Genomic DNA, 23,623 nt, shown 5'->3' with positions numbered 1-23,623 from the left:
TCAGACTGTGTCACATATGTCCTATGACACCATGTTACAGTATTTCCTTCCATCTATCTTACTTGAGGCACTATGGTCATTCGTTCCAAAAAGTTATTTATCCCCTCGACCCGTGTAAGAGGTTATGAAATAATTAGACAGGAGTATGTGTAGTGGTGATGAGTAGCATTGCCTGACACCTGAACTTGTGTTAGCTCCACAAGCTTATGTCTAGGCTTTAGCTTAGAGGGCTAAGGTGGATGTTTAGCAAGCCGGTGACCCATGTTAGATCCCAGCCAACATCATTTATTGCTCCCCCTGGTCTACTCTACACCCTTCCAGTCCTACCCAATCCACCAACGGGCTCAAACAAGGGCAGAATGCCATGGTTACCTTATTAACCCCAAAGGTCGTGATTCAAGGAACACTAGTCTCCATCAATTAAAATACACCGGGTCCAGATGCTAAGTTGAGAGATGGCTTTCAGTAGCTTTCATTCACAATGAGATACAGTACATTTAATTAAACAGGGCCTGATCGGACAGATTTCGACAGACTTATCATTGGATGCCATTTCTGCAATCCTTCACTGCAGAACCTCGTCCAAAAAACAGAGCAGTTTGTTGCGTAATTTTGGAAAGCCATTGTCCCAAGTTGTCTCTCATTGTCTGCGGGTTCGATGACCTTCCTTGAGGTGCCCTTGAAATGCACTTACCATCACTGTGAGCAAGGCCACCAGGTAAAATCCTTTTGACGTAGACTCCATACTCTTCTCCTGTTAACTCCTTTATTCCGCCGATGACTTTGATTCCTGAACAAAACAAAGAAAAGGGATCTTTAACATTGTGCAATTTACACTTTTATTAGTGTTGATTCTGAGCTAGAACCTTTCTAAAAGAAGGAAGTAGAGAGTTCCCATTGAACTACATGATAATAGAGATGAGTATTTGATTACTGAACAGTGGAGGTACCTGTACACCTTGTCCTTTACCTGCACACTTGCTTTAATGTGCATAGAATCCACACCAGAGAAGCTCATATTAGCCTTGGTATACAGACACTAAGCATACACTCCACAATGCCTTTGTAATGTAAATATTGCTCACTGAATCTCTGATGATTTAATGATACTAACAACTTCTGTGTGTTATGTGCGTGCAATATTGTATGTGGTTCAATGGTTGTCAATGGATGTGCAGTATGTCACTTGCTCAGAGCAGCAATAACCACATACAATAGAGTGGATGTTTAGGGTTATAAAAGGTTTGTGTCATCCGCCTACAAGCTCCCCTCACGCTCAAACTCACTGGGAAATGGAATTAACGACCCAGATGCTTATGGAGTGAAGGGCAACGTACAATAAGCATCAATGTTGTCATCCCTGATTAATTTTTGAATTTCAACATTCACACATGTGAATGGACAAATATCTCTGTTCATCTTTTAATGAGTATGTTATGCAATCCTAGGATTCTGGTAAAGGTCCACTCCAGTCAGTTTCATTTAAATGTTGCACCCTTGCTAAGCATCTAATAAACCAATGTGTGCATTTGTTTTTGAAAAACAAGGGTTCGTCGTAAAAATCGTTTGTTCTTCTTTTCCCGATTCTCTTTTTCTCTTGGAAATACAGTCTGCCGCTGTGGGTTTGTTAACATAAGTCATTAATATTCATGTTCCACAACCCTGATTGGCTGACAGAATGGTCACAGCCTCAGTCTTTTTATGAGAACCAAAACAAACCCCACCTGAAATAGAGCCCTGCATGTAATGGTAAGTAGTATCTAATTGAAAGAGTTAGCGAGCTTGCAAATCAATTTATGTTCCGATAACCAGCTTGCTAGATACTAGGCTACTTCAGAACTATGAATTATTTATGGAGCTCAGTTATTTATTTATTTTGCATCCTCCCTGTTCCTAAACACACAAGGACTACATTGATTGGTTATCCAAATGAAGCCCACTGCTGGCATCAAGACAGGAGCCTATACCACACCTTATACTGTAGACCTCATCGCAAAAAAAGGAGTGGGAAGAATTTCGGAATGTAAGCTTTGTAAAATGACTCAGAATATAAATTTCACAGTTGAGAGCACACCTTGGGTTTCAGGTCACAGTAAGCTTATGTACCTTCCTGTAGTGGAAGGTCGATGCTATCCTATGTGGCCTCTATGGACTTGTTATCATTCCACCGCCCTCCTCCTCCTCCTCCTCCTACCCTATGCTAAGTGCCTGTCCCCATTTCACCTGAGCACTAAACAAGATAAAAAAGAAGCTATAACCAGCTTATGTGCTCAATGGCGAATACCGAATACGAGTTCAGAACGTGAGGATTTAAACAGGGACCAAGGGCACAGCTTGTACCCACAACACCAGGGAGGTTCTCCCTATATGAACAAAGCCAGGTTGTATAGTATTGTCATTGGAATGGATTTATTGGATTGGACGAGAAAGGTGGAGGAGGGGGAGTGGTGGTTTGTTTTGCTGTGCAGTCTGTTAAATGAGGGTAAGGTTGGGGGGTTATTATGGTATTTGTCTAGTCTGCAGTCTGCAGACCATTACACATCCACAACGGAAATAAATAGATGATGCAACCCAGCTCACCAGCCCATTTCATAATGTATTTTGTTAAAATCAAATGTTTCATCAAGTATTTCAAAGAAGCCCTCTACAGTGGGTAATAGTCAGTCAATTGGATCAGGGTGGATGAGGAAAGTGGGAAGAGGTTGGGTAGTGGATTGTGGGTTAACGTCTTGCCTTGTTAACATCTTAACCTTCCAGTCAAAACAAGCCCACAGAGGGCATCGTCAGAGGGCATCGTCTGGCCAGGTCCTAAGGATGTACGCACAGATTAGCAACCCCATCTCAAACGCCATGACGACGGCTGATGAGAGCAGGCCAAAAGATCACAGTATGAGGTGACAGGCTTAAAGGTGATATGGAGACTAAAGCAGCTTTTGAAAAGCGTCATCGAGACAGGACCCGGTCAGGCGGGTCTCCCCTTCTCGGATTGCCATGCCTTCTGGGATTACTGTACATGGATGGAGTTAACACGCATTGGAATTATTAATACTAATTACAAATGCAGAAATGAAAGCTAATTACTACTACAGACGGCTTTTTGGAACACAGCGGCAAACTAGAGGGACGCAGGGAAGTAATTGGTGAGCGCTATTATCATAACCGGCAGATTTCAGACTGAAGAGGAAATAGGGGATTACAATATGAATTAGGCACAAATCACAAAATGAGGTTAGGTTGGTTGATGTACTACAGTAAACTGTGCATGCAGTGTTGTAGTATTATAGTGAGTGGCTAGAGCCCAGTGCACTCTCTCGTTTATCCAGTGGAACAAGACCTCTTTAGCTTAAGGCTGCTCTGCTGTTACCAGGGGAGGCTGGCGGAGTTAGAAAATCATCACTCTGGCTGTTACCAGGCAGACAATATGTTAACACTAATTGAGTTTATAGCGAGAGGCACAAGTTAATTATCTCCTAATGGGGATTTGGGTTCATGTTCTCTCTACTTCTCCATCTTATTAGTGCTGCTTCTACCCCAAAGCATTCTTCACAAGCCAAGCCCAAACTAAGAATACATACATGAAAGACGTAAACATTGTTTTGTCTTCTTGTGTCAAGGGCATTCACTTCTCCCAAGGATAAAGCACAATTCAAAAGATGAAACAGTTTGCAGACCTTCCAAAGATCATAGAGCCAGATCAAAAAGTATCTCCCGTAATAGTGTCTAATCATACATAATGCCCAAGGTAATGGAAGATTCAAAATATACTCATAATCATAACCACCATACTACATCTTAAAATGCTACTTGTTTGAAGAAACAAAATCACTGAGTTCTGCTATTGCAGCAACAGACCCCTCCTACACACTGAACTGGGCGTCCAAATGCAAAAAACAACGAGATTAGTGAGTGCTGCCTTCTCTGCAGTATATCAAGGCTGCAAGCATTTCATGTAAAACCTGATCGTTAAGAGATACAGTTTCATATTCATCCTCTAGAAAAATGTTGACTGTTAAGGGCCTTGAGGGGCAGCTGTGGCTCAGGAGATAGACCTAATGATTGCAAGGTCGCCGGTTCAATCCCCGGCTGGCCACATGTCGAGGTGTCCTTGGGCAAGACACTGAACCCGAATTGCTCCCAATGAGCGGGCGGATGCCTTGCATGGTAGCTTGCCGCCATTGGTGTGTGAATGTGTGTGTGAATGGGTGAATGAGAGGCCATTGAAAAGCGCTTTGGAATAAGTGCAGTCCATTTACCATTATAATGTTTTATCAATCGGGTGTTTGACTGTGTAGCTTCATCTAAGCTGGAAAGGTTTAAATAGCATACTGTAGACTTAAAAGCTTTTAAATGATGTGTCATATATTGAAATCTGAATGAAGATGAAGAACATATGCTTATTTAAATGTTGGTCCACCAAATAGCAGAGAAACGCGCGAGTCAAAACAAGGCCAAAACAGCTGCTAAAAGCTAGCACTAAAAAGGAACTTCGCTACAAACATTTAACTGCATGTTTAGCACACATGTTGATGGAACATCAAAATGCTAAAAACACATAATTACACATGATTAGATGATCACACAGTCCATGCTTTTGAACACGTCCAAAAACGTAAGTTTGTTTACAAGCCATGTATCATTTACCAGTAGTACGGCAGACGAGACATACAAATCCAATTCACAAATTAGTGGTCCTAAAACTTATCTTCAACACTTCACAGTAGAGAGAGTCAGGTCAGAGTAGGTGGACACTGGGGGTAAGACCATTCATTATGCTGAAGACAACTGAACGATTACTTACAAATGTGAGGGACCTGCATGGTCTGGTTGTTTATAAACAGCTTCCCTTTTACTACAGTAATGCTTGCGTATGAGCGACCATAAAGTGAACTGAAGAGTGGTGGTAAACACAACTGCTTCCATGCCCACGTTATTATCTCAGCCAGGGAGCAGGGGTTACAGCTGTGCCACATGGCCCATTTCCCTCCAAGCGGCAGCCAGATATAGACACAGTACAGTGGGCCTGGTACTCTGCAGTTAGAGAAAAGCGCTTTATAAATAAATCCTATTCTTTTTACTACTAAAGACCGTCTCTTTCTCCATTCATCATAGTGGTAGGTGGTGCTGTATGTGTGCTATGTGGTGTAATCATGTTCATCTTGGTTACTTCCCTTGTTATTTTAGGGAATTAGCCTGGAAAAACGTTATTATGGCTACAGTACAGGTGCAGTTTGAGAACTGTCATGTCAAGTAGCCTAAGAGTAGCATCAGCAAATCATGCATTGAGTCCCATATAAGAGAGCTTGCGGGAGATACATGTAGTGCATTACCATTGATCTACCTATACCTATAGAATTGGAGTAGAATGGACATTCCTATTCAAAGCAACCTTCTTAACTCACATTCTATGGTTCTTATGAACTTATTAAGATTTGGTGTTTACCTCACCCATTGGACACAATAAACACATATGAATGTGCAGGCGAGACCTGTGTCCTAGAGAGCATGGCAAGCGTCTGAACCCACAGCCTTTCAAGACATTGACCACATGGAGTAACTTGGGCACAGAGGAAAGTTGCACTTGCACTAGCAAAAGCCATGATGTACATTTCATGGTCCTCTGTGGTTCAGTTGGTAGAGCATGGTGCTAACAGCGCTTAGGTTGTGGGTGCGGTTCCCGCTGGGACCATATATACTGAAAAATGTACGCACTCACTGCAATGTAGTCGCTTTGGATAAAAGCGTCAGCTAAATCTACCTGTCACTGGGAAAATAATAAGGGAAAGAATCATTAATCTATTCAATCTATTGTTTTCTAGATTAGAGTGGAACCGGACACAGACTTACCCAGTCCATTCTCACAGTCATTAAATTCGATAGAATGCACGGCGCGATCGACTCCGTATGGACCCATTAGTGTCCTGTAGGGGAGGGGAGGGAGCAGAGGAGAAGAGGGGTAGAAAGAAAACTAGGCGTCAATAACAACATCAAGCTTTACAGTACATTATGCACCAACAGAAAATACTTTGCGTCACAAAACAGGTTGGGTACTGTACGTGGTGTTTGAAACACACGCTGTCTCAGGAAGGCCTCCAAGATCTCCAGGGACCAGACCCACCCTGGGTACGTACACTTTACCAGGCTGCCCTCGAAAAGGCGGTTCAGGACCCTGGCCGCTAAGACAAACAGACTGAAGAACAGCTTCTACCACAGGGCCGTCCAGGCCCTGAACACAGCAAAGACCTAAGTTCTGGGCCCTGGACAGTCTGGACGGATTGTATGGCAGCTGCTGGACTGAAAAAATCAGGTGTAGTGCTGAGGCACAAACATGTACATTTCAAGCCTGCAAACTGTGACACTTTAAATAACGTGAAACAATACTATTGTGCAATATGACAACCCTAGTCGTCTATCTGTACAGTATAGCACAGTGGATTGTGTACATAGCCTTTATTTATGTAAACCAGCTCCTTCCCTTCTTGTGATATTATTTATTTTTTATTTTTTATTTTTTCCTTTCCTACCACCAGGGGAGCCACCCCTCCTAAATTTCGTTGTTTGGTACCTGTACTGTAGCAATGACAATAAAGTCCATTCATTCATTCATTCATTCATTCATTCATTCAAACCATTAACCTCAACAATGAGGATACCAGGGCATCATTAAGCTGGTGGGCGATAAGCTTTTGTGTCTTCAGCAGTTTGGACCCAGCAGATTAGTAGGTGCTGCACTTGTACAGTGTCTACCTAAACTATTGTACAAGACTTCACTAAAGTGGAATATTGACCTGCCTCATTTCGTAGTCCTTACATTTGGTAGAATGAGCTCATACAGTATCATATGTGGTTTGAACATCTGTGTATTCTTTTTTGTTACAACTGCCTCAAACATGGTAGGAATGAGAATCTGCAGTGTTGACACTATCTTTCAGGCTTTCTCGCCCCCTTATGACCAGATTCAGCCCCATGGGCTGGGGACGGGGAAGTATCGATATTTCAGACTGACTGATCTCACTAATGGCTCTCCTTGAATTGTTTTTTTTAACAAGGCCAAGAATTATAAGCTTTGATGAAGGTATGTAGACGGAAATGTTGTCTTTATTATTATTTATTTAATTTATTATTCATTATTTTGCTTGAGCAGATACCATACAGGTTTACGGCTATATTCAGATAGGGTACATCACTTTAGCATCTGAAGTGTGTTCTGATTTTGGTCTCCTTCACCTTTTCAAGCCATAAGAATCAACTGTAAAGAGTGTGTGTGTGTGTGTGTGTGTGTGTGTGTGTGTGTGTGTGTGTGTTTCGTCTATTCCTATTCATACAAAAATGTAGGCCTAAACCAAGCATTGAGAAACACTGGTGATGTTGTCCAGTTTGTCCAAAATAGCAGACTAACATCAGTGGGTAGAAAGGAGTCACTCAAATGTTGAGCCTTGGTGAGAGCAGCAGAGGCAGAAGATATGGACGGAATGGCTCATATACTCATCTAAAGTCCAAAGCAGGGTTGCCACCATAGTGGCACCCGGAGCCCCAAACCCTTTTGTGCTGTGACCCCATCGAAATAATTCCCTTTCACCCACATTGTGTAGAAAAGATTTGTTTAGCCACCATCACAACAAGAGGATATACTGAACCCATGGCCCACCAGTGGGTCCCAACCCCTCATGGGAAACATGCATTACTCCGGCAGTTTTTCTCTATTCAATTGGCGTGGATTGGCACCAATGCTGTAAACACACCCAGCAGCCAAAATATCTCCTTTAAAGCTCTTATTTTGAGATTTTGGTTGAGCCTAAAATCCTGTTTTCCTTTTTAGTTCAGTTTTAGGACCAATTGGACAAGCTTTGCATAACCAGCGTTTACCCCTAGTCTACAGAGGAATATCATATGCACACACAAGTAGAATTAAATAGTGGGTGTATTACAATCTCAAACACACCCATTAAACGTTCTACGGTAATACTGTACCTTAATAATATACTAAAAGGACAGGCTTGCATAGATTGTTTTGATGTATCGGTGTATAACAAGCCACCCCAAAGCCATTGCGCACGGTCCTAGTGCGCATGGATGGATGATGCGCGTGGGCTACAATCAAGGTGCCACAAAAAATAATATTCTTTCGTTTATGAAAGAATAGGCTACACTCACAGAAAATAAGTTTTAAAAAAACACATGCTCTTATAATGTTATTGGTTTTCCATCCATCTTTTACGCAGCGTATAGTCAACTTCTACAGAAAACTATTTCAAACTACCCCTTAATGATCAGTAGCCTATAGGGTAAGATATATATTATTATTTTTTACATTTGTTCTGACAACAAGAGATGTTGTGAACACTACCAGATGTTTTCAACAGTAAATTGCTATATCAAAACGTTGTCTTTTGTTCATCTGCAGAAGATTACAATCAGTCATCACGTTCACATGCTCGCTTTAAGGACAAGACGCAAAATTCAAATGTTAAAAACGCTAAAAATGCTTACTGTAACACAGAACAAATTCAATATTGCATTTCAATAACATTTAGTTCCACTACAACAGTAGCTCCTGTGGCTTATGAGCTTATAGTTTCGGCTCAAATTCTAACCCGTTATCTCGGTCGGTAGCCATACACCTGGTCTCCTTCCATTCCTACCTGCTAATTAGGATAGCTCCTTTATACAGGACAGGAAAGGTGGGCATTTTCACTCCAAACTCGTCGAAAGTTGTCCACGACGGTCGGCGCTCTCCCCCCTTCCCGAGTCCACGAAGCCTTCAGCAACGCGCGGAGGTCTTTCCTGGCGCGAGCCACATGATCATCTGCCCACAGTTCTCTAATTCCGCGCGCCGTTAACAAATCGTCTACTCCAAAACATCACAATAAACTTCAACCACAGAATTAATCTCTTACGTAACGCACAGGAGCCACCCACAAAAGGAAGGGAGCACAATGAACCCTACTCTGAAATTACAGTTTGGTGTCGGTTAAAAAAGAAAATGTATGAACTATGTGCAAGGCTGTACACATCCTTGGCTCTGCCCATTATAGCTGTTAATGGCATTGCATGTTCAATCTATTGCGGAGCTTTAGAAACACTTACCAAGTTCTACCCCTTGGTTATAACATGACATCTGACAACAATGACAGACCGGGGTGTGACGTTTCCATTAATCTCATTCTAATCTTTTGAACCATTAGTTGGCATTGTTATCAGTCTTCTAAGCACTTCTAAGCACAGTATTTGGACTGCAAGTTGATATAATGTGACCTAGTCCCACCCTGTCCCCCTGTGTTAGTGTCACTACCAGGACCTGGCTGGTCCTGTTGCCCCAAATAGACCAGGAGTGACATGTTTGCTCAGAGGAATTGTCACGGTGTGAGTCGTCAAACTTACGGGAGAGGACGTGTTTTGTGACACACACCCTCCTCCAACAGTATCAGGTCGAAAGGTGGAAGATGGTGAGTGCCAGGAGAGGCTGGTGGAGGTAGAAATCACTTTAATTTGGGACAAAACGTTAACCTATACGTGTAGGCTAAACTCTGGCTGCTTAAGTGACACTTAACTGAGTGAAATAATTTAAAGCTGATAAATGATTAAGCGGCTGAAGTATACCACTATTCTATACATCATAAATACATCTATTTTTGAATTATCAAATAGAAAGGAAACTTCCTCTCATGTAGGCCCTCACATTGTTACACCACAAACAAAACCTATCCTTGACTGTTTAGCCACATCCGTAGACACACTCCGACCCTTAAAGCATACTACAGCATAACCAGTTTGAGGTTTAGAATTTCATTGGCCGTCATGTTGGCACAAAAAGGTGCAGAGTGATGACATAACGTTCTACTTGAAATGGTCATTTTCAATGCTATAATCATGAAATGCCCTGTGCCGAAATACGTTTCAATGTTGTTGAAAATCACGACACAAACTCGCTAGTCAAGCCAAAACACTGCAATGCAATAGATTTGGTGAGTAATCCCCACTGCTACCTAGTTAACTATAACACTACTTTACATTGTTAGCAGGATTTTCAACAACAATTTTTGTATTTAAAATGTTCTAAATAAGTCTGAACATTAAATCGGCTGCCGACTTGCGGACCAATTGACCAGACACATATCTACAGCAGAGTACTATTTTGGTACATATGCATATCTATATCTGGGGAGGCTGGTGGTGGTAGGAACCAGAGGATGGGCTCATTACATGGCTTGTGTGTAAGGCAATGAGCTGACTTGAGCTTGACATACTCTAAACGCTGGAAATACTCTAAACGCTGGAAAGCATCCAGTCTCCTAACACTGTGCTCTTGTGCAGGGTCCAGAGACTGGGTTGAGAACTACAGACTAGCTTGGCTAGGCTACCAGTCTTTTTCTGCTTCAACAGACAACTTGTTGTCCTCTTGTTGATGGCAAGGCAATGATGTAGCATAACAAATAGTCATGTAGCCATGCTAAGTGTTGACAGTTGTAAAGTAAGCTGATTTGTTTGTTGACCCACATAAAACCAATAGTGTGTGTGTGTGTGTGTGTGTGTGTGTGTGTGTGTGTGTGTGTGTGGATGTGTGTGTAAAAGACAAGGTGACCTCTCCTTAGAGGGGGAATGAGATTAAAAGATAAAAAGAATACTGTGAAAACAAACACAAAAAATGTCGCTCCTGATGTCTTTGTCAATGTTCTGTTTAGAATCAACAGATGAGTACATGCAGTACTTTGTTGCGGGGCTAATGCTACATAGGGGTTTTAATTGCATGTAAATCTCTCTCTGTTCTGACATGTCTATGATGACGCTGCCACTGTAGATTAACGCTAGCACTTCCTGAGAGAGCAATGCAATTTGAAGTGATCAACTTGTGGTGTGTGTGTGTGTGTGTGTGATGGTGTGTGTATGTGCGTGTGTAGGTGGATGAGCAAAGAAGATTAGTAAATGAAGTAGTGGTCTAAAACGGGGTGTGAGTGGGTGTGTGTGTCTATGAGTGTGCGTGTGCGTGCATGTGTGTGTGTGTGTGTGTGTGTGTGTGTACAGAAGGAGTTAGGTGACAGCTTTTCTTGCCTTGTTTCATCATCTGTGATTGTCACACTCAAATAAGACAAGACAAATTAAGACAATCCATCTCTAGGATAATGGCATAGAAATAGAAAGACTAGAGTAATTCCATCAAAATGTACAGAAACACAGTCACCCCTCACAGCACTCCATTTATGACCATACAAATACACTCCTGAATCCTATAACACTCCAACTGGACAACAACACATCCAGTCCAGTACAGTGTGAGGTGATTCATGATGATGGGCTTTTCAGTCAATGTATTATGTGTGTGTGTGTGTGTGTGTGTGTGCGTGTGTTTGCATGTGCATGTTTGTGTGCCTGTGTGTGTGTGTGTGTGTGTGTGTGTGTGTGCGCCTGTGCGAGTGAGTGAGTGAATGAATGAGTGAGTGAGTGAGTGAGTGAGAGAGAGAGAGACCTGGGTTGCACACAGGGCAGTTTATTCAATCCTGTGTGCCTTGCGGTTTTCCCTCTCCATCCATCATAGTGAGGACCTGAGAGGGACGGGACTGCTTGTCCACCAATCACAGACCTAGCGGTAACATCAGCATATTCTGCTATGCTTTATTTTACCAGTAAATATCAGTACAGTGTTTACCTAGCCTGGTCCCACAGCTATGTGCGTTAGCCAACTTGTTATTCCTTGGTCATAACAAGAAATAATGTAGACTGAAGACCCATCTCTTCAGGCGACTTCTTGACTGTCGCTCCTAAAGACCTCTTCAGCCCCACTACCCTTCTATACAGTTCTTCTACTGTTAATAATATATCTATTTAAATAATTAAAAACAGAATTCTTATGATGACTGGTATAGATGTTTCACTTACTTTAGACAAATGTACTTGTAAATCGCTTAGGATAAAAGTGTCTGCTAAATGTCAAAAATGTAGAATGTAATAACAGTTTATTTCTTAAAGGCAAATACAGATCTGGGACTAGGGTACTTAGGTAACCTTGGTACTTAGATTTTGGGGGATTTCGTTGGGATTAGAGCAAGTGCTGTTATTCTAAATGTACAGAAGCTGGTACAGTAATACAATTAACATTGACCATCTATACTTTCAGATCAACTTGTTAGTAACTTACGCAATCCTGCTGGTAATACAATTAACATTTAACGTCAGAACAACTGAACATTATTAACTGAACACACCAGCCACTGTAGTTATTTGTGCCCCCCAGAAATACCAGGGCAATGACATCTGAAACAGGACTATAAAACAGGAAATAAAATCATATCATACATTCACAGGTTGCTGAGCACACAATTGTTGTCTGTTGTTGTTGTGTTTTGAGTGTCACTTTACACTGCAATGTGGGACAGCTGACTGCAAATAAAAAAAATGTCCTCTTACGTCAGATAAAATAACAGCCAGAACCTCTAGTCCTTGCACTGCAAGCGGCCAATTAGCTGGTTCGACTAAAGCTTATACTATTTTTGTTGGTTTGTCTCTCTGTGTTTATATACACATCTCAGAAACATACATATTTAATATTGGTTGAAATTGACACCTTATATTTGTGTGTACTGCTGCTCTATTCAAGTATATTCAAGTGGGATTAAATTATCTAAAACCTCACAAAGATTGTCAGTCTCCAATAGACAGATATAAATATGTCTTAAACCAATAAACATTCCTGTGTGGAAACTCTCTACAATTGTTCAAAGCAAAACAAAACATAGGGATTATTGGGATTGAAATAGAACCAATCTAAAAGACAGGCACTCTCTCTCACACTCACACATGCACGCACACATTCACGCACGCACGCACACACACACACACAACTGACATTCACTCACACACAACTGCACCCCCAGTACACCTATTTCCAGACTAACAATAACAAACACACACGTGTCGTGTGCACACACACACACACACACACGCACCAAACACACACCTATTCTCTTCTCCTCCATCCAGCAACCATGGCAACAACCATTTGCATCAAAACTTTAATCACCAAATCTGCACAGTGGTTATTGTTGTGGTTGTTATCAGATTATGGGATTATCCCATCCACATTGACAAGGCCTGGGCCTAGACAAACACACACGCTGGCAGGCTCATACAGATACAGCCCCGCACAGTGGTCCCCTGCCCTGCCTGCCTGTCTGTCCATCCACCTCCAGAGAGAGCCCCAACCCACAGACCCACCCAGTTCAGGAATGCAAAGGGTGGGCTAGGGAGCTGGCGACACATTGACTGATGATGGTCATCCGTCGCTCCATCCGTCTGTTCATCCGTCCGTCCCCGAGACCCGCCCAGCATGGATGAAATGGGTTAATCTCACTGCGTGAGAGAGAGAGAGAGAGAGAGAGAGAGAGAGACGAGTCTGACCTGTTTATGATCAAGTGAATAATGGGAGCAAGGCTGCCCTCTATGGGTGAAAAAGGGGTAGACAGAGAAGTCTATTACAGTAAATCAGGAGTGGTGCAACTTTGGTTCTATCACATACATGATTGAACTGATGGTTTTTATGGTCTTAATAATTCCAGACCACGACTGGTTCATTATTGAGTGAATTGGAATCCCGTTACTTTGAATTGATTTTTTGCTTGACAAGGAATAATGAAGCTGATTCAGACTATGTGTGGCCGTCGCGTGTTAATGGGCCGGAACAAAAGCCTGCACACACAGTGGTCTTCCAGGACCCCTTTGGCGCACACAGATTCAAGTGGGACAGTGTTTCAAGTGGGTGGGTCGCAGATGTAAGACCTTGGGTCCTGCCTGAAGCTTGCTGGTTAGAAAGATGGGTCATGGCACAGACATATTTGAGGTGTAGAAGCATGTATGAGTGAATTATGATATAGAGGCTAGATCTGTATTTACAATCTGTAAATGAGTGCCATGACTTTTACACTGTGTTTTTCGATGCTTTCTTAGCACTCAGTCTCACAGCAGGAGAAACATGAGAAACTTAAATTAAGCCGAGTGCCACTGGGCAAGTTTCTTTTGCCACTAAATGTATGAGTTGGAAGTCTGTTGGTATCACTGTGGTGTAATTGTATTATATTATAGACTGAGGCGGTACCCTTATTTCTTATTCACAATATTACTTGAGAAAATATCACGTTACGGTAATATCATTCATTGCTGAATGGTGGAGACATGCCAGCGTGAGCACAAAAATACTGCAGCGCATAGAGTGTATGTCGTGTGTTGTAAATAGTGAAACAAAGAGACATGATTTCACTGCTAGATGCCCTTTGCTTTGCAAAAAGTGGATACTGCACTTGTTATGCACATATCTGGAGTTTCAAGCACTTTTACAGACTATTTTCTGTAAGAGATCAATGTCATGATGTACTGTACATGATATTAAGATTAGGATGTTTATTTGTCACTCCGGTTATGCAAGTAGCCTACAATCCTCAATGGAGCCTCCCCAGCGAAAGTATCTCACACAATTGTACTTGTATAAGTGGAGTGACAAATACACATCTTAATCTAATCTCCAAATATATATCTACTCCGATTTTTTTTTTATTAAAAAGGAAAAAAAACAAAGAGACTTGCAGATACGAATGCTATGCCCTGAACACAGCAAAGACCTAGGTTCTAGGCCCTGGACAATCTAGACAATTTGATGGCAGCTACTAGATTGAAATCAAGTGCAATACTGAAACACAACTGTGAACATTTCAAACCTGCAAACTGCGACACTTTAAATGAATGTGCAATAACACTATGTGCAATATGACAACCCTCGGGTACATAAGGTTCAGAGATAGGAAATGTTAGTATAGCATAGCATAGAGTACAGCACAGTGTTTTATTTGTATAGTATAGTATAGTGGATAGTGTACATAGCCTTTATTTATGTAAACCAGCTCTTTTCCCTTCTTGTTTTTAGTTTTTTTTTCCTAGCACCAGGGGAGCCCCCCCTCCCAAATTTCGTTGTTTGGTACCTGTACTATATCAATGACAATAAAGACCATTCATTCATTCATGCTATTGAGACTTGCAGAATCTAATGCTATGCTATTGAGTCTTGCAGATACTAATGCTATGCTATTGAGACTTGCAGATACTAATGCTATGCTATTGAGATTTGCAGATACTAATGCCATGCTACTGAGACTTGCAAGATACCAATGCTATGCTATGTAGACTATCTTGCAGATACCAATCGTCTTTTCAAATAGGGATATCTGAACATTCAGTCAAAGTCACTACCACCTCTGCACCCACTCTCTCTGTCAACCTCTTTCTCCTCCTCATGTTCATATAGCCTAGTTCACGGTGCACTTCCAAAACATAAATATTTCCTTAAAATATTAATTTTGTCTAGTGTGTGTACCGTATGTTGGTCATTCTTTAAAAAATACAGAAATCAGACTAACATTTAAACAAAATGCATGTTGGAATTTAAATAACTGGGGCTAAAATGTGTGACAAAATTCATTGGTTTTCTGCTGAATTTCACTGCCAAACAAGCTAATTAAAGCTGTCGAAAGCTGGCAGCCTACAGTACCTACATTATGTCTCTCTTCGAAAAAGAGCAGAGACAGGTCGTCAAACACATCCGACAGCCCTTCTAAATGGACACAACAAACCCAGGCAACAATGCGTCAATAGGTGGGTTGAGAGAAAAAAAGTGGTCTTCCCTGGGGGCAAACCCAGTCAGCATCTTGCTGCTTAGAATGCAGATCGCTGGCCGAGGGAAAATCAAAACCAATGAAGTCATTCACAGCCAATCAATACCCACCAACAGGGTTCGGGGGCTAGAGCGAGGGAGGGGTAGATGAGGAGTGAATTGGAATCCCTTACTTTGAATTGATTTTGCTCTACAAGAAATAATGAAGCTGATTCAGGTTTTGTGTGGGTGTATGCTAACAATAAAAATTGTTAAATTGCATATTGACACAGAGGCCTGATGATAAAGGGTTTTAGACTTAAGGGATATGGCTGTGATGTTGAGAAGCATCATCAAAATCCCCTCAACCGCAAATAATAGGATCTTGAAGGTGTGATTGGTAATTAGACATTTTATTTTCACAGCAGCAACTTGAGATAAGCCTACTAAAACCACAGTTGGCAAGCAAATCGCAATAAACAGAGCAATAAACAATTGCCTTCACAAAGACCCACCCCCTCCGTTTACAGATAAGTGCAGGGGCAGCACCTTTGATGAAACACTATGGATTGCAACTATAAGATGATCTCTACAAACTTGCATAAGCATTACTCAGTAAACACCAATTTTCTCATGCACTGGAATATTATTAATCCAATAGAATGGCCTTGATGAGACCAAAAAATAAATCTGATAACATTGTTATGAGCTCAAACCTTTCTGCCCTCTCATGCAGGAGAATTGGTTCTCCTAACATGACCCCTAAATCAGGTTCCTCCTGTTCCTTTAGAGAGGTCAGTATCAGGGACCACAGTCATGATGTGGCACACAACTAATCCATTCCGATTACTGGCTTAAATGTGTACACTGAAGGAGTCAAAAAAAATATTGTTGCTATAAATAATATGCACAAATAAATAAATAAACACTAGGCGAGTACAAATGCAATGCCAGGACATTGAATGACACATCACTTAGACATTGATGTATGTCTAAGTGATGTATGTCTAAGTATATACAGTATATATATATACAGTATATATATATATATATATATATATATATATAATTTGATGGCAGCTACTAGATTGTAATCAAGTGCAATACTGAAACACAACTGTGAACATTTCAAACCTGCAAACTGCGACACTTTAAATGAATGTGCAATAACACTATGTGCAATATGACAACCCTCGGGTACATAAGGTTCAGAGATAGGAAATGTTAGAATAGGTATAGCATAGCATAGAGTACAGCACAGTGTTTTATTTGTATAGTATAGTATAGTGGATAGTGTACATAGCCTTTATTTATGTAAACCAGCTCTTTTCCCTTCTTGTTTTTAGTTTTTTTTCCTAGCACCAGGGGAGCCCCCCCTCCCAAATTTCGTTGTATGGTACCTGTACTATATCAATGACAATAAAGACCATTCATATAGAATGTATCTACAGGCTGGTAAGGCCAGCATACATTTGCCTTTCTGGAAATAAAGTAAGATGGGCTACAATTTGCTTTCACTGCAGTGACAACAAATGTATCTGTGAACATAGAATAACCTTGTTACTGTATAGTGCATCTGACAGTAAAAACTCAAACAAATCAGCAAGACCAAGGCAGTGTGACTTAACAAAAATGTGTTGATTCATTTGAGAGAGCAGAGAGTGCAGGAGGCACTGCATCAGGGTCTGTATTCCATACACATACAGATTGGCTGATAACACATGACAAGCAGTAAAGAGCCTGTCAGACAACATTACGTTACTCCTTTCTGTGAGGATGTGAGTAAAAGCGTCTATTGATGGTGTGTATGTTTTTTTGGGATTGTTTACATAAATCTCAGAGACACCCTGTAGTATTGTGTTTATCAGAAGTGCTCGGTGCTACCTCTAAAAGACAAGAGCAAAGGGAGAACAGTGAATTATGACTTGAATTATGAAGTGACTTTTGAAGAAAGAGAGGACATTGGGATGCGAAGTTCCCCTCTGTCTCAGCAAGCATCTCTTTACATATCTGAGTAAGCAGTAAGCGGTTCAGGGGATGAAAAATGTTAGACTTTTTTTCTGGGTGCACAAGATCTGACAGTACCATTACCTGGGTTCATGTTAAAGAAAATGTATCGCTGCAAAACAGCCGATCACAATTGAGAAATAAGATGCTGAGTATAGCCCACAGTATCTCTCGACAGAGAATATACATTCAGAGATTTATCAAAAGCTACTGGCATGCCTCCAAATATCACTGCGATTCAGTTACCCTCTGAAGAAACCATAATAGAGCATGTAATATGCTTATAACCAGGTAATTTAAACTACTCTAGAATAAAGAAATAAATAAAAAAAGAAGAAGAAAGGATGTCTCTTTAATTTACTCTCTGGACAAGGGCCAGGGCAATGCGTAAGCTTGTGTAAGGTTTCTACAGCATGCTCACACTAAATTGGCTCGTGCAGATCTCTGGTGTACCAATTATCAATAATGTCATAGCGCTCAGCATCAATCATGTTTAGCTCTGCATCACACTGCAATCATATACTACATTATTCACATCCCAATCTAGAGCTATGACCCACCAAGACCCACCATTGAACCACCGTTTTGAAGACAAAGGTTGATTTAGAGTTTCTATGTGTCACCTTGATTAAAAGAAAGCAATTTTTAAGCCTCTATAAAAATGTAAAGAAGAAGAACATCAACCCCTACTGCTAATAGCTCCCACCACTAATCAAAACAAACAACTGCACCCCAGCTCATGCACTTTGACAAACACACCCTTGACATGCTCTCCATGCTCTCCATCTACCTGCACCACACCTACCTCTTGGGGTAATGCATCCGAATTGGAAACATTTCCAGATCTAGATTTTCCCTTGGATTATAGTCTTGCATTCCTGTCATGTAAATTAAAAAGGTGTCCCAGATCTCAGGTCTGGTCATGGGTAGGCTATAGTGGTGTGCAGTGGCACGTTAGGTGCTACTGCTGCTGCTGAGAGAGAGAGAGAGGGTGTGTGTCAACCAAGGGGGTACCTTGGTGTTTAATTACCTCCCACACCGTTCCTCTTAAGTGGTCCTTGCTGACCCAGCGCTATTGTCCACTCAGGTCCTCCTAAATTTAGCAGCAAGTCACCACCAGGCAGGCAGACTCCTCCCCTCTAGCATGGCAAGAACGCAAAGTTAACCCTCGAGCCGCGCGTCTGCTCTCTACCTCTCCAAACTGCGCACAGACACACACGTTCACGTGCCATCGTGCCGACCGGGGATGCTTACTGTATTTTAAGATGTTAAGGGCGGGTCACATGTTGCACTCTCAAACATATTAATCTATTCTGTCTTCCTGATTAATTGTCTTCTTGATTAATGTATTCTGTCTCCAAAATTCATTGGAAACAGAAATAGTGTCTTCGTGCCATGTGATGGGTATACTATGGTTTATGGTAGCTATGGACAGATGTTAGAAACAAGTGAGATTAAAATCAATATAAATATAAGGATAAATGCATGGCATTTTTTACTATTACATCTTATATGATCTGTAATTGACTTAATCCGAGATAAATGCCCTCCCTGTAATAAACATGTGTTTGCGTAATTTGGGTGTCATTTGGGACCTCTAAAGTCTTGGTCTATAAAACCAAAGCAGCATTTATAACATTCGTAAAAGATAATTAATAGTAATAAAACCAACGTATTAACAACGTTGTACAATATGTAGGCAAAGGCTTGCGTTATACTGTCCCAGCAAGGCATAGGTCTGCTGATGCACGCAACTCAACTGTATTTTGTTCCTCCAACAAGAGCGCGAGCGATACTGCGCAACGTCCAGATATTTAGACAGGTCAGGTCAATCATCCTAAAAGTTATTAAAACATAACAAAATACTGGTAGGTCAAATGTATAATGGAAATGCATCTGACAGAAAATGCATCTGGTGTAGGCTACCCCAGGCTCGAAACTTGTGTCTGTGACACACAAAAATGACACCCTGCTCTTACCAGTAAAGAAGCGAGAGTCCATCAAAACGCTCAAGATCTCTGGTTCCCCGCGGTCTCGGCATAGCATAGCATCTAAAATAGTTGGTAGTAGGGTTGAAATGTTCAGCTCCCCTGCGTCGGTTTCAGAGTTTCAAAACAACACCCCGGGATGATCCCTGAAAACATCAGCATCACTCTGTCTTCATGCCAATGTAGTTGACGCGATGGGCGCCGTGTCCCTTCGCTGAGTATGTGTATGTGTCAGCACTCATTCCACATCAAATCAATGAGTCCAAGATCGCTAGGTAGAGGAGAGCAGAGGGCGGAAAGCGAAGATCAAATTCAGCTAGCCCGTTTCTAATCTGGCGGACACGTGGCTTTTATGCTGACCTAACCCTCTGTTAAACAAAATCGGAATCTTTCCTTTAGCTGCTGCACCACATGGTTCACAGCACTTGTTTCTCTTGGAGTGAAGAACTACGCGAGGTTGGTGCATCTCTCTCCACGACCCGGGGTGTAATGAGCAACGCTGGGCATGTCTGGTCATATCTACGCGCTAGAAGTCAACCTGTCCTGAAAGGTGAACCCCAAGAATAGCCTACCTACCCCCTGCCGCGCCAAACGCATCATTTCCCCCCAGAAACGTCAGTGTCGCATTTATTTGAAACACCCCAAATAGCCTACTATAACTTATTTTAGATTGACTATTATTTACAGGACCAAAATCTCACATATTAAAGGTAGTTAATTAATAATTAGCATTAGCTTCTCACAAAGAAACCAACAGAACCTAATGACTTGAAGTCATTGCATTTAAAGTGTTTTCAACATTAGTCATTTATAAATACCTTGTCATGATATCAATTTGCTTCACATTTCAGGCACTAAGTGTTATTACAGATATACAAAGGTATGATTAGCTATCATTACATTGTAATTACCTAGTCATACAATAATAATATAGTATCCTTATAATCAATAACAATATGTTTAAATTAATTATATCATTTGATTAATTGTCATGTTCAGATTACATTGTTTAAACAGGTAGAGCAAGAAGCTCACATGCAGCCAAATATTTTCAGATTGGACTGTACCAGATTGGACCTTGTATCATTGTTTGTCTAATGGTCTTTCATTCCCTTGTATTAGACTGTGAACACCCCCTCCACCCCCCCCTATATTCTCTGCATTAGAGCATTTGAACTTGTGCCCTGTTCTGTAACTTTTGTAATTGAATACATTAAGCCATAATTAGTAAATGAAATGTTGTTTTATGTGCGAATATTGAGCTTATTCTCACATAAATCGAAGTGATAATACCTCATCCTACATTTACTATGTAAGACTAGCTTTTCTTGCTAGATTAATCGCAAAGTCGCAACGCTGGGACGGCGAGGATAATGTAAACAGATCCTACATCAATGACACAGATGCTATGCGTTGGTTGTGCTCTCTATAGTGGCGACTTCATCCTAGAGCTTGACAGCTGCCCCATCTCCCCATCTCCCGAAGTCCGCAACCTGGGTGTCATCCTTGACTCCACCCTTTCCTTCCAATCTCACATCAAGTCCATCATCAAATATGTCTTCTTCCACCTAAGGAACATTGCCAGACTTAGACCGTCACTTTCGGACACTGTTGCTGAAACCCTGGTCCATGCATTTGTCACCTCCCGCCTGGACTACTGCAATGGTGTACTGTTCGGGGTACCCAACAAAACCCTGGACAGGCTCCAGTATGTCCAAAACTCTGCTGCCAGGGTTCTCACCCACACAAAGCCGTGGCAGCACATCACCCCCACCCTCACCCGCCTCCACTGGCTTCCAGGTCAAGTCCCGCATCTCTTACAAAATCCTCCTCCTCACCTACAAGTCCCTCCATGTCCGCGCCTCCCAGTACTTATCCCACCTCCTCCACCCACATGCCCCTGCCCGGAACCTGCGGTCCTCAGACTCGGGTCTGCTTGCCCCCTCTGCACCAACCTGCGAACCTTTGGGGACAGAGCTTTCAGTGTGGCAGCCCCCACCCTCTGGAACTCTCTCCCTGTGGTGATCTGCAACATCCCTACACTGGACGCCTTTAAAACGGCCCTCAAGTCCCACCTGTTTGCCTAGGCCTTTGGCCTCTAGTTTAGTTGTTGTTTTTGTTTGCTGACTGTTTGTCTGACTGTTTTTTGTTATTTTCTTCTCTCTGTAAAGTGACCTTGGGTCCCCTGAAAGGCGCTATATAAATGTAAGTTATTATTATTATTATTATTATTATTATTATTATTATTATTATTATTATAGTGTTCTCTTTTCTTTTTGTAATCAATTATTTATTGCAAAACAGTACACATGAAAAACTCACATTATTACACCAAACAAAATAAGTGTCTGTCCTGAATTATTTATTTTCCCCTTATCTTACCCCCCCCACCCCCCCATCTCAGTCTCTGCTAGACCTTGCACCAAAAATCCAACTACTCAGTATCAACATTACAGTTTCTTTCTAGTCAGTCTGTGTCCCCCCCCACTATAAACACATGAGTAACCCCCCCCCCATGGCGATACCATCCCTTCTAGTGTTCTCTTGAGAACGGTTGTACAGTACGGTAACACTGCACTGTGGGGGGAAATAAATGCACACACCACAATATGCCTTCCCTGCGAACAGTAAATGTATGGTTGAATGCATCAGAATGCATATTATTATTATTATCATCATCATCATCATCATCATCATCATCATCATCAGTAGTAGTAGTAGTAGTAGTAGTAGTATTCATAATAATAATAATAATAATAATAATAATAATAATAATAATAATAATAATAATAAAAAATGTTTGATGTTGGGTTGGATGATGCCATCTGATTTTGTTGTGAAGATACACAGTTGTATCAACCCATGACGGGTTGAGCATGAGTGCAGGTTTGTTAGATATACAGTAATGGGGCACTCTATGTCCATCAGGTAAGGCTGGTGGATGCAGAAATCGAAGGACGGGTTCATTGTAATGCATTTAATAAAATGAGGAATGGTTTGATACCATTCCTTATTCCATTCCATGCATTACAATGAGCCTGTCCATTGATTTCTGCCTCTACCAGCCTCCCTTGACATCCGATGCTAGTGTCTGTGGTACATATCACACGCACTCTAGTGGTGAATAGTAGTTTCATTGCCTCACACACACACACACACAAACTATGCAGAGCACTGCAGTACAGTACAGTCACAGCAGTATGAATGAAACAGGCAGGTCTTTGAATTCCTCCCCCTTACGATAGAACTTACAGGAGGAGGAACAACTAACACACATCCTTTGAACTTTGAAATACCATACATACTGCACATCAGATCAGATTCAGTTCAATATTTCACAACAATCCCTGTAACTAAAACCGCAGTAGCCTTGTGCATCCTCTCAGTGCATAGGTGAGAACACAGAACATTACATTTTTGGCAATTAGCGTCGCCTTATTCCAAAGCGAGTTACAATCGATACATTTGACTAAGCAAGTGAATCATCAATTCACCAGTCGTAGCTGGAAGAGTAATTTAGCTCAGGCCACGGGCCATTGGCAGTCGTCGTGATAGAAGAATAAAGAAAGATTTTTCTTTTTTTTTCTTCTTTTTCTTTTTTTATAGGCACTGGAGAAACAGTACAAGGGGGGGAGGTAGACATCTTAGGAGATGTAGTATAGGGAGAAGCAGGTGTCTCAGGAGACACAGTGCTGGGGGGTAGTAGGTGTCTCAGGAGGATAGAACACAGGTAAGAGTCTGACCAGGGCCGGCCGCTGGCATAAGCAGTCTATGTGGTTGCTTAGTGCCACAACCACTAGAGGGGGCCACACTTTTGCTGTCTATTTAGTGCTACCACCTGTCAATCAAAAACTCCACTACCCCGTCGATGAACCACCCGTCAATGAAAATATACGCTAGCCCCCCCACCCCCCGTCAACAAAATACCCATCAATCAAAAACTGCTATAGCATCCCCCCCCCATCAATGAAACGTGGTAGGGGGGGGCACAACAAAAATC

The 23,623-nt window shown here is 41.6% G+C and overlaps 1 protein-coding gene across 1 annotated transcript in view; it reads right to left on the bottom strand.

The window, feature by feature from the left end:
• LOC308150587 (syntaxin-binding protein 4) overlaps positions 1-8,686 on the bottom strand; it is a gene marked incomplete at both ends in the record, with an annotated part of 52,595 nt that extends 43,909 nt beyond the window's left edge. Inside the window, 3 exons of the mRNA XM_080523402.1 lie at positions 695-790; positions 5,845-5,918; positions 8,640-8,686. Coding sequence (XP_080379528.1) covers positions 695-790; positions 5,845-5,918; positions 8,640-8,686 — 217 coding nt within the window. The remainder of the gene's footprint in view (positions 1-694; positions 791-5,844; positions 5,919-8,639) is intronic.
• Positions 8,687-23,623: the final 14,937 nt, after the last annotated feature.

The sequence above is a fragment of the Nansenia antarctica genome, assembly GCF_963989245.1.
Source record: "Nansenia antarctica genome assembly, chromosome: 2".
Lineage (NCBI taxonomy): Eukaryota > Metazoa > Chordata > Actinopteri > Argentiniformes > Microstomatidae > Nansenia > Nansenia antarctica.
Note: the sequence above shows the minus strand (reverse complement) of the source record. Positions and strands in the feature narration are given on the sequence as shown.